Raw genomic sequence first — 12,511 nt, forward strand, 5'->3', positions numbered from 1 at the left:
AATTCATTGTTCAAACCTGTATTTTCCTGGCAAGACTGAAACAGAGGATGATGAATTAACAGCTTGGCTGCCTGCCCAAATTCATAGCTCCTAGCAGGTCAGAGAATCAGACAGCTATGCACAGGGCACGATGTGTGGGCTAAGGCATATACAGAATAATGGATTTTGAGAAGTGAAAGTAAAACCTGGAGAACAATATACTTGGTGCAAAAGATTCAGGTTTGAAAGAAAAAAATTGATTTTTGCTAATTTTAAAAAACAAACCTCACTGAGTTGTCCTGTTTGGAAACAGTAATAAAAATAATTTGATCACTTTCTTCATTATTCCTTATTCTTGTTGCTTTTTAATTGCATCATAATATGAAATCTAGATAAGTAATATGGCTTGCATTATGACACCTGGAGAAGATGCTTTTCTCATCAGAAGAATTTTAGATGTTGTGGGAGCAAATTTACTTTATTCTGTGAGCAAAATTATAATATTGTTAATTATGTCAGGTAATGGTGGTCCAGAGTTCCAATAAATGCCTGGCATGTTAAGGGCAGCAATTGTTTGTGATCAGGTGTTTCAGTGAATGGTGAGGCTGGGGTGTGCCTGGCTTGGGCAGTTATTTCTGAGACAATCTTGCAGCCTGTAATCTAGAACTGCTTAGACCTAGACACCTATGGGGATTTTTGTGAAGAATCAAGTATGTGTGCTAAAATTAGGAATTCTTCTAAAACAGCATAAGCTATGTAATTCAGTTTCCTTATCAGATTTTTTCTCTGTCTTCTTTCAGATCAGACAGCCTGAAAGATATTAAAACACCTTATGCATTTATTTTTCTTTCACCTTTTTTTGGGGGGGGTGGGTGGGTGATGATGGTGGAGTAGGGTGTGTCTTTTTCCCCAGATTCACTGCTCAAGATGCTTCTCCTACACAAAGCTGCTTTTACATAACAAGTGTGGGGAAAATACCAGGATGCTTTTTTTAACCTCGTTGTTCCTGAAGATTTGGCATAAAGATTGGTCAGCAGGGAGTAGAAAAGCATAGTTACAGAAGACTGTGAAAATGGATAAAAAACCTTTAAAACAGAAAAATACTCAAAAAAATAAGTCACACTTAAAATTTTTCAAGCAATAACTCTGATACAATACTTTAAAAAAGGCCCTTTTATGACTTTCCCTCTTACATGAATTCTTTTTGATTCAACGGGCTTTTCTTTGCTTTTAAATACATCACTTCGATTAAAGTGTAAAGCATAGAGTTAATTTAATCTAGAGCTCTTTAGAGTGCAGGTGAACTTTTCCATTTGGTTATTTTAAACCAATTTCCTTCACAGACATTGAGTGATGATGGGTGGCTAAGGGAATGATTGCACACAACAATTTCTTGAACAAGAGCAAAGAGCTCTTATGTTATAATTACAGTAACTGTTTCTCAGAACAAGGCAGATCCAAAGTACGGACCACTGCATCAAAAAGGTCCAAATGTTGCTAAAATGTGATAATAGTGAGATAGCAGTGAAATACAGCTGCATTTCTGTAGTATTATTGAATTGCTGATCTTGATTGCATTTGCAATCTTTTTTAGTCTCTCAGGAAAACAATACTTGAAAACTGTAGGAAAGGATTCATTGCCTTAAAAGACTTAGTTTGGCATCAAGACAGCTTAGATAATTTTTTTTTTCTTCCTTTAATCCCGTGTAAAAGAATGGGCTATATTCACCAAAATGATCAATGAAGATTGCAACATCAGGTCTAATTTGCTGGAGTATGTTTTGCTTGTGGAGTTGTTCATGATGGTGTATGCTAACACCAGGCTGACATTCCCAGAAGAACTCCTTTCTCCGGGGACTATAAATGGGGTGTCCCAGGTCACACCGTCATAAAGCAAATACCTGCTGCTTGTGTTGGAACATTATTTATTGGTCAGTCTGACATATTGCCCTGTGACAAGAAAGTCACTGGGTTGGATTTTTAAAGAGTGTTAGTCTCTAGAGGCAGATTTGGCTCTCAGGGCATTTGGGAGACTTGGGTTCAAGTTCTGCCTCCTACCCAGAGATGGCTGATTTACCTCCTTGCTTCTCAAACCTGGCTTTCCCCCACATGGGAAATCTGGGACAAATAGTTTCAGTCTCCAGGAGGAAAGTCCAGCCACACTGATTTCTGTGGTGCCACTGTACAGCTTTATTTTGGAAGGATAGCAGGGAAATGAAAGAAAGCTGAGGCTGTAGTTTGATGGATACCGGGTGCTGGTAATTGGCTGTGAAAACAGCAAGCTGACCTTTCCCTGCTGTCTCTAGCTTTTTGCCCTTGGCTTTCCTCTGTTTTCTTAAATTGTTTTTGAGGTTTTTTATCATCTGAACCCTAGCAAATCCCTATGTTTTTACTCTATATAAACAAAAAGTGAATGGACATGTTTTATAGAAGGTGATTAATGGGATAATTGCACTGAGCATAGTTTTTAAAGTATATTGGTAAATAAAAACTAGCCTTTTAGTAACCTGTGTGCATTCATCCAAAGCAATGGAAAACACTCCCAAGTAATTTTAATTTAAAAAGAGATGTTAAAAGACAAAACTTGGACATGGTATATGGTGGTAGCTTCTTGGGCCCCTGGTAGTCTTCCATTCAGGACTAATGACTGTAGGTTTTGTTTCATTTACCTTGAAAATGAAATCTTATGGTATTTTTGGTGTTTATCTCCTTATCTACATTTGCCCCTGAAATGGCGCTTGGCAGCTGAATCTGTATTATCTTTTCTGTGCAGACATTGCCTATTCACTACTAATGTTCAGTGGAGACATGCACGTACTCTGACAACGAAATTCACAGCTGATACCAAGCCATGCAACATCTGCTAAATTCACATGGGGAAAGGGAATATAAAAACAAATACACAAAGGGCACAGCTACTGAGATGGTAAATATTGTTTTTTCCATGCCACACCCAAACCAGAAATAGAGACAGAGGAGGCCTTAACAAAGCTTGATTCAGGTTCCTGACAGCTGACACCAACTGCTTGTTTTCCACTGAGCTGCAGGTGAACGAGACTGCTGACTTCAAAAGGATCAATTAGCCTGAAACTCAGGCTTCTTTTACTATGAGTAGATCAGAAGTAGTTGAGAAGAATAGCTTCAGGGAAATGTGTAGTGTTAAAGTCATGTTAGTGCAATTGCTATCAAACTTGCTTGCCATAAGAGAGGAAGAGTGGATAACACTTTTTTTGGAGGTAATAAATTGCCTGTACTGTAATGGGAAAGTGTGGATTCACTAGCTGGGCAAGTGGAGCCTGGATTGGCTGTGGGCTGCAGTGCCAGGAGTGGGAGCTGCCCCTGCACAGTGGGCCTGGGTCCTGGTGGGGGGATTTCTGCACCAACTCAGCTGTGGGAAGGAGCACACAGCCCAGAATGGAGGGGAGGAAATTGCTGGGTGGCTGTGCCAGGGCATAAGTGGTGCTTCTGAATCCTAGGCAGTTGCACAAAGCTCAGGTGCTTAATAAGGTAGATAAAACTGGGCACTCCCAAATCTACTGCTGACAAAACAGGGTTTCAAAGTAGCTGTGCGTTGAAGGGAGAAGTGAGTGTAAGAAATATAGTCCAGTCTACAGATACAGTCATTGCAATAAATTCGGTGGGGAGGGTAGGTAGTCAGGGGAGGAGCAGACCTGCAGGCTGGTGGGCCCCCAGGACTGCGGACATGTGGCTCCACATGGCTCATCTGGGTCACTCCCTGCTTCTCCTGCCTGAAGGCTGCTGTCAGATGCTCTGCATCAGAGTGTATCATAAGAGCACAGCAATGCTAACCTGCCTGGAAAAGGGCCTTGATATCCAGCACCTGCTCTGAGCATGGCAGATTGGGCAGATGTGAAATAATATGTTTTGGTATGGTCTGGAGAGCTTCTGTCTAGCACAGGCAAACCTGTGCTGATGCCAGGCTGTTTCTGCTGGCAGCACTGTGCTGGGTAGCACTGGCCCCATTTGCATTGGGTTATTTTTTATTCCTGTCCTCTGCTGGCAGCGTGAGGATTTGATACTGTTCTTACTGGAACCAGTGAGAAGAGTTGCCAGGGTGGACTTCATACTGAAAGGGTTTTTAGTCATTGGGTATGTGTTATTCTTGATATGGGGTACACTTTTGCTTGTTATTTAGCTCCTTCAGGAAAGCAGATTGCCTGCAACAGTAAGGCATTGGACCTTGTTTACACAAATTCATACAAATAACTGCTCTTTAATAAAAACCCATCATGATATTAAAAAGCTAGAAGTGATGCAAAGTTGAGCCAGGTCAAGCTGGTAAGAGTAAGCCCCAAGGAGAAGGCTTACTCTTCCTTGCTATCCTAAATGGAAAAGTAACTTGTGTGAATTAATAATAGACTACTCAACCAGAAATATTTTTCTAACCAGAAAGCATCTGTGGCTTTGCAGCAAACATCTGTGATAAAAGTGAAAAAAAGGGAGTTAAATAAACTTGTATAAAAATGGCAGACAGGAAAAAAAGTCACACAGAAAAAACCCAAAAAACAACTTGGGCCTTTTTTCCCCCTGCCTCCTGCTGTAAGTGATTAAATGTTTGGTCTCCACACTATGTATTCAGTTCTTAATAAAATTTTAAAGTTCTTCCATATGTCTAAGTGAAAGTGACCCAGAGGAGAACTTACAGGAAAATTGCTGTCTTTTTTTCCCCCTTTCCAGCAATCCCTTTTGACTTTTCTACAGTAACTCAATTATTTTGTCCATTTTGATATCAAACTTTCATTAAGTAAACTTACATTGTGTTTTGTACCTGTTCTCCTTAGCAATACATCCTGCTTGCCAGCCCCGTTCTGTAGGTCAGCAAAAATCAACAATTTTCCTGCATCATTGCTTGGACATGAAGTTTTGACATCATGCTGGATTTGGACTCCAGCATGATCAGGCGCTAAATGGGGTGCTCCTGGTTTAGGAGCAGTGGGGTTTGGCCACCTGCTCTGGTTAGCCATGCCCTCCCCACCATCACTGTTGTGTGGAAGGCACAGGCATACTCTGCTGACAGGTGATCATATATAATCCTCAGAAAGGCAGGGTCTGAAGGAAAAAATTTAAGTTCCAAACAAATATTTATTGCCTGACTACATTTCATCATATTTCAGTGGGTTGAGTGTTTCCTCTCTCCTGTCCTTTGTGAAGCAGTATCAATGAGATATAGACAATGCTGAGGCCATGTTTAACTGGATACAGTGCAAACACAGCAAAAGACCATCCCTTCCTGAAAGATGTGAAGAAAGGCTTTCCTAAGCTTTCGTTCAGTAAAGTCTGAGAGCAAATACTTCTAGCAAGTTTGTTTCCTTGAGGTCAGGTACAAACAACAGTGTGGTTAGAGAAGGGCCTCAGCACTCACAAGTGTTTGCCTTGCACGGTGAACCACTTTTAAGCAGGCTTTCCAAGGAAGGAACTCATGATCCCCTTCACTTGAAGATTTGCCCTATCTTGCCAACTACCTAGAGCTGTGCAAAAATTATCGGGTTGATTTTCAGTACTAGCCTTAAATGTGGAACAAGTTCCCCGAGATCTGCAAACTGGAAGATCTGGATTGTCTTTTGATCAATGCTTGTCTCAGCTTTGGGGTAAAGAGAAAACTATTCTAAACTTCAGACAGTGTTTTAATTTGTATAATTGCTTGGCTTTCCCCAAAATTCTAGGGAAAAATTCTCCCTTAGGTTTCTAATTGTCTCATTTTCAGAGAGAAGAACATCTCTCTTCTTTTGGTTATGAGAGGGAAGTATTTGATTTGTGTGTCTTCCCTGTGAAACAACACTACATTGTATCTATATTGATGTGACAAAGCAAGAAAATAGATTTGTTTGTTTCATCAGAAAAGAATAAAGGGTAATAATTAGAGCAGTACAAATTTCCGCACTAAGAGTAAAATTGTGGGCATGAAAAAATATCTGAACTAGTGGAGTGATTTGTATTCTTTTCTTTAGGAAAGAAGTTAAGGAAGGCTCTCTCTCATTCAATGGCCACTCTGTCTTTTCAGTCACAGAGTAACTTCAGTGTGCATTGTACCTTCCACCCTACAAAGACACTTTGTGTAATTAATGTTCAAGAAATGTAACTACTGAGCTACTAAGCTGGTTTACCATGACACATGCAACTTGTACAAACATTTCTTAGAAGAGACTGGCCATGGCCGGCTGCTTTTCATGTTTTGGGTGCAATGCCTTCTCAGTGAAAGCCTGTGGTTGCCTGTTTATTTGGGGGCTGTGGTGTTCCTCTCCTGAGATATAAATGTAGCTTAGCAAATAAGCCCCTTATCTACAACAGTTTCTAAATAGATTTTTGTAAATAATATAGGCTCAGAAGTCAGTTACAGTAAGCTCTGAGCAGTTCTTTTAAAGTGTAGTGGTTTATTGCTGCACTCCCATCGGTGCAGTTGGGAGCTACTCTGTCAGGACCTTGGTACAAAGAGTTTGATAAAGAGACACTCATGGCTCAGGCTGATCTAGACTGTACTTACATTTTAGCCCTCCTCAACATGAGACCTACTATGTTTCAAGATGGGCACCCTGAAAGTGAATGAGAGTTTTTTGAAGTGCCACTGGTAAACTTGTTTGGACTCAAATTTATTTTAAATACTGGTAAAGACAACTCCCTTTCTTTTCCCAAAGAAAGCTGAGAGCTTATCTGAAGCAAGTTGCTGCAGGTATTATTATTCTCTCCTTCTTTTAGTATCTTCTAGGATTATGTAGAAACAAGAAAAAGAGACGTGTTTTATACAATTTATAGAACTGTAGAAAAATGACATTACTGGTAATCGACACCCAACCATTGTAGGAGGAAAACAATAAACAACACTTGCTGCTTTTAAGCAGTGGGAATCCTCAGGATGTGGCAATCCTATGATGCACTAGAGATCTTTAGTAAGTTTGGATTGTGTAACCATCTAGAACGCAGTCTTTAAATTCCTATGGAGGTATTAAAAACTGAGTAATTAGAACACTGTCTGAAAACAATTACAGTTTACCAAAAATTGTCATGAGAAAAAGATCTTTGTGATAAAAATGCTAATGCTGTAGCCTGGAAAACTCCTATACTGCAAGTAAAAAAAATTAACTCCTGCAATACACCCAGTAATTGTCAGTGAAACTTTATCGTGCCATGTGAAAACTGATTTGATTTAATGCAATTTAACTTCTTAATTTAAAATAAACTGGTTTTAACTGACTTTCCTCTTACTCTGTATTTTGCTATTTTATTCTCCTTTTATGGAACACTGTAGTACCCCCCATCTATCTTTCATTTGCTTTTGTAAGATTTTATTTTTAAATGTACCAAATTCTAGGAGGAGAATTTAGAAATAATGTAAGTTCATTGAGGAAGTCAAATCTGTTAAATACAGTAGGATTGGTGTGAAGGAAACAATGTGCAATTCATGATATAAGGAAGTTAGAACAGTTCTAAATCTTTTCATTTCAGACATCAAAGACATATTAACTCCTCTTTTACCCCACATACTCCAACTCCACCATTTCAATAATTAAGAGATCTCTAAAAACATTGCTTTTTAAATAGGTTTGGCTTAAAATTTGTTTGCTTTGATTTTCACTGAGCCAACTCTATTTCTGAGTGTAAAAACAATCCTGACTCTACAACAGGTGGAACAAGTGAGATCAGATATTTTCAGTATAATGTTCTTAGACTTTTTTGAAAGCAGAAAACAGAGTACAAAATATGCCCTGTAAACTGTTTCTCTAAAAGCACGATATTAAAAGTTTAAAAGAATTTTTCCTACCTGTAGCTTTTGTGTGGATCAGGAAGTGTAGCTTTTCCTGATTACAATCTTCCATGGCTTAGCTTGGCTTCTGCATTTGAATGTTAAATATGTAAGAATGCCTTGTTTAGCTTGGGAGTTTGCATGACCTCTTAATGAGACTCTGTAGTTAGTGTCATTGGGTATTAAGGCATCATGTGACTGTAGATGAAAATAAAATCCTTTAAAGTTTGCATTTAATACTTCCTAGAATCTGTAACCCTTTACCTGCAAGCTGGATAAAAACCTGATAGAACTCACCGTTTTCTGGCCAGGGTTAAAAGAAGGAGAAGCGGAAGAACACGTGCCACGTAATTCCTTTCCTCCGGGACAGTCACAACGACCACAACAAAGCCCGAGCCTGTCAGTGTATTCACGCTGCCATTTGCATATTCTTTAAATTAAATCTCCCTATATCACAAACAGTGCTGGAGGGATTTGGCAGAAAGTTCCTGTGTTGCATGTTGCCTGGCAATGACATTTATTCCCCACTGTTTTGCGCGATTCTCTAAAGAGAAATTCAGCTCTGAGTTGTATTTGCTGGCATCGTGTCACATTTACCTTTGAAAGGTGCCGACTTTCCTGGAGTCATTTGGATTTGAGTGGGGTGTTTCCAGAAGTGATATGAAAGATGTCCTGTTGCCGCAACCAGCTGAGAGAGTTTTCCCTGTACAAGGCAAGCACCTGGGTCATGTGTGATCTTTGCCATATGTCGATGTACCTGGAAACTGTAAAACAACCTCCTGGAAAGAACTGGCACTAAGATTGCCTGGGTCACAGCTGGGGGGTGCAAAGCAGGGCTAACAAAGCCTTCTCGATAACTAAATCCCTTAGGGTGTGGTTGTTGTTTTTTTTATATTTTTTTTATGGTTGTTGTTTTTGGGGGGTTTGGGGGTTTGTTTGTTTGTTTTGTGGTTTTTTTTTAAATTTTTTTGTTTTGTTTTTTTGTGGTGTTAAGCCTAATGGAAGCACTTAAATGAAGTTTGGCTGCCGTATCGAGTAGGCGTGCTGTTCTCACTCTAAATAATGCCGGATTTACAGCTGCCTCCCTGCCTTGCAGGGATTGCATCCTCGCCTTCCCTGTGGAAGGAGGGTGCTGGATTGAGATCACCAAGGGCTTGGTTTGCCCTGGTATCCTCTGCGGTGAGCTGGAGCCGAGGCTTCAAACCCCTGTCAGCGGGCTGGGCCTGGCCGGGCCCTGCCCGGAGCAGGGACTCGGATGCGCCGCCGGGCCCCAGCCTGGCGCTGCAGCAGCCAGCACACATGGGGGCCGAAACGGCCTGTGCCAGCAAAGAAATCTATAAAAGCTGCTTCGGATATTCTTATTTTAAGCAGACAAGTAAGTCGTAACGTGAAGACCAAGCGTCATTTGCAGGATGTGAGGTAGCGTGCCGCAAAGCTCTGCAACAGGTCTTTGGCACGTTTTAAATATTTTTCTCCTGCAAACACTTAGTTTTAGCTGAAAATGAACTTGAGCCAGGAAGTTCCTTAGTACAAAACCTTCACTAAACTCCCCAAAAGCATTCTGGTCAGTAAATAAAGAATTGCCAGGCTAACACATCCCCAGGCTGTGAGGGAAGGAGATGGAGGCGGGAGATGCAGAGTGCAGGGATCCCTTCAGCGCGGATCTGCACCTGTGAGCAGCCCTGTGCTCGGACCGGCCTTATGGTCCTGCCCAGCCGGAGGTCACCCCATGGCCGGCTCTGTGGTATTTTACCATTGTTCTTGTGGCCGCTGGGCTAATGAGGTGGGCTAACAGGCCGAGGAATGTCCAGTCGAAAAGCTGTGTTTTGAACCAGAGTGCCACTCAAAACAAGCACAGTGAGGCTGCCTTCCCCATTCTCCTGACGCTTGGCATCCTTTTCAGACCCCTGCCATGGCTACTGTATTTTTTATTCCACAGACCGTTCATTCTTGAGATTTCTCGAACCAGCACACGGTATTCCTGTCCTACTAGAGCAGTTCTGGCCCAGCCCCTGCAAACCCAACCGTGCTGTGCTTCTGAAACTATCGTTTTCTTTGAGTATGTGCGAACTGCTGGGATCTTTTTGGGTTGATTGCCTGACAGGTTTTCACCCATGTGTCCTGCAGGAAATGATCACTTGTCTCACCAATCCATAGCGCTTGTTCAATAACACGGGTGTAACACTTTTTCAAAGGAAAAGTAGTTGAGACATTCAGCCTTCAGAAATCCTCTTTTCCCTCTAATCTCATTCTTGTACCTTAGTTCACTGTTTTGGCTGTGGTTTTCTGGAGAATGCTCCTGCTGAGATAGAAGGCTGCCTTGAAAAATTGCAGCCTAAAAGGCTAACTTTATGACTTCATATACTATTGTCAATGTGATATTACAGTGGGAAGTGCTGGGCAATTTACTAGCAAGCAATGGGATAATGTAGACAAATGGCAGCAAACTATCCAGTTGCTTTGGGGATGTTCTGTTTTCATTTGTGCTACAGCATGTCTGGATTTTCGCTTCATGTCCCACCTTGCAATTCTGTGTATTTCACTTTAAATATGCTAACTAGATCTATTTTAGTGTAGAAGCTTTCTCACATGCACTGAAATGCATGTGAAATCAGAGATGTAGTAGGAGAGCAGGCAGATGATTTTATTTATACAGTACTATGTGGTGAAAGCTCTGACAGTGGGAACATGTGAACATGCCTCAAATCCATTTTTGTATATTCCCTGCTGAGGCTGGAGAGGAGACCAGTGAGCTAGCACCAAAAGAGCAGGTGCTGCACATGGAGAGTGTACCATGGCTGGGAAAACATCAGGGGCTTTGCCGAGTTGGGGTGGGAGCTTCACCCACCCCGGCAAGCAGGGGCAGCATAGGTTTGGGATGACAGGACAGCAGAGGCAGGGAGAAGAGCTTGCTAAGGACAGATGTTAACAGTCACTTGGGGAAATGTGTGATTTTAAGAGCATGTTATACTGGACTGGAAACATTCCCTCAGCTCTTCTGCTCATTGGCCTCTGTTTTCAAGTGAATTGAGCACTGTATAGCTTGTCCTTGATAGTGAAAGACCCTTTTTCACAGAAGGCTGATGGTTCAAGCTGCTCCTTCTGGAGGAACACAGATAAAAGGACTCATCCTGCCTTGGGAAGGATTGTGATGACTATTCTTGCAGCCTTTGACCTTCCTGTTGAAACTGAGAATTGAGATTTTGAATTGGACCCACACTGAGAGCATCAGTTAATGTCATATAAGTCAGGAGACTACCTCAAAAATGCAAGGAATGGTGTTCTGTAACCAGGCTGGAAAGGTAAACCACAGGCAAAAATGTAGCTCACTGGTCTCCCTGCAGCCATGTGGTGATCTAGGAAGAGTAATGTTCGTAACAGGTTACAAGAACCTGAATTACCTTATATCTGTAGCATAAGTACTTTATAATGATTCTTAGTAACAAACCCTTGTTAATGAAAGCTATCCAGAGGCCCTAGTCCACACTTGGATGACTACATGATCAATTTTATGATTATATTAAAAAAATTCATTGATTACATTAAAAATATGATTATATTTAAAAAATAGAAGAAATAAAAATAGATTTCAGAAGCCTGTCCTTTTGCAGTCTTAATATTTATATTAAATGAGGTATTTTTAAATCTTTAATCAACAAAATGAAACAATGCAGATTGTTGTTAACAGCTTTATGGAAGTGCCTCAGAGGACCCATTTTATGACATATTATACAGACACATTAATAGTTTTTGACAAAACTGTTTTAAACTGGAACAGTCCCTTCAGCATACAAACACCATTTCAGCAATCAGTATTTGCTTTAAATTCTCATTGCAAAATGGCCAATACTTTTGTTTCTGCAGGTAAGGGCTTGAGTGTGCATCATGGAAAAATCAGGGCTGGGGAGCCACTGAAACATGAATGCCTTCTGAATGCAACCTTTTCCAGGCTACATGTTAACCCACATTTTGATGTTATCTGATAATAATGTGAAACAAAGTCGAATGGCCACAGGCTGTTTGAAATGAAGTCACGGGCCATGCATTCCCCAGCTGTGGTGCAAAGGAAATGACTGATAAAAATATTTTTTCTAGCTGACCTCTGGCTTACCTTTGTCTGCCTAAGAATTTCCGGCTAATTCCACGTTAAAGCTTTCTTGCAGCTACAGCTTAGTCCTAGAATCTTCTGTGTCAGAAAATACAGACTCCACCTGAACTTGTTTATAGATGCACTTTATCTAAAAGATAAATGAAAGCTTTGTTCTAGAGATGCAAACAATGCTTCTTAACAAAAAGTAAATCATACTATTCACTGTTCTGTGATTACATTATACTCCATTACTACCCCAAATCAGCCACTCTCCTGGCAGACAGAAGATGTATTTTACCCTTCCAAAATAATGAAAGATCTAACTTTCCAGTATTACACAGGTTATGGACAGGGAGTTCAGGACCAAAATGCACAAGTCTTGCACCATGTTTGAAAGAAGGTGGAAGTTGCCTACTTTTGGGACAGGATCCTGGGAACTGTGGCGCCTCTTCCCATAGCTTAACAGGTCTGAACTGGAGTGGGGTTTCAGGTCCCTTTTCTTGTGCTTTTTACTTTTGTGTTGGTCACAAAAGCCTTCATGTCTGTTGATTTGCATACTGTCAGTATGCAATCTAGTCATAAACATCATCTAAGAAGGGTGGGGTTTTTTTGGCACATCTTATTGTATTTTGAATGCTTGATTTAGTTAGCTGCAATGGGAGAAATTGGAATACTGGAATTTT

The 12,511-nt window shown here is 40.8% G+C and overlaps 1 protein-coding gene across 1 annotated transcript in view; it reads right to left on the bottom strand.

Moving 5' to 3' along the window:
- Positions 1 to 8,483, bottom strand: part of C4H4orf19 (chromosome 4 C4orf19 homolog) — a 41,913-nt gene extending 33,430 nt beyond the window's left edge. Inside the window, exons 1-2 of the mRNA XM_064419270.1 lie at positions 8,418 to 8,483; positions 8,036 to 8,152 (exon numbers count right to left, since the gene is read on the bottom strand). Of these exons, the coding sequence (XP_064275340.1) occupies positions 8,036 to 8,152; positions 8,418 to 8,483 (183 nt within the window). The remainder of the gene's footprint in view (positions 1 to 8,035; positions 8,153 to 8,417) is intronic.
- Positions 8,484 to 12,511: the final 4,028 nt, after the last annotated feature.

Source organism: Passer domesticus, chromosome 4, assembly GCF_036417665.1.
Source record: "Passer domesticus isolate bPasDom1 chromosome 4, bPasDom1.hap1, whole genome shotgun sequence".
NCBI classification, from domain to species: domain Eukaryota; kingdom Metazoa; phylum Chordata; class Aves; order Passeriformes; family Passeridae; genus Passer; species Passer domesticus.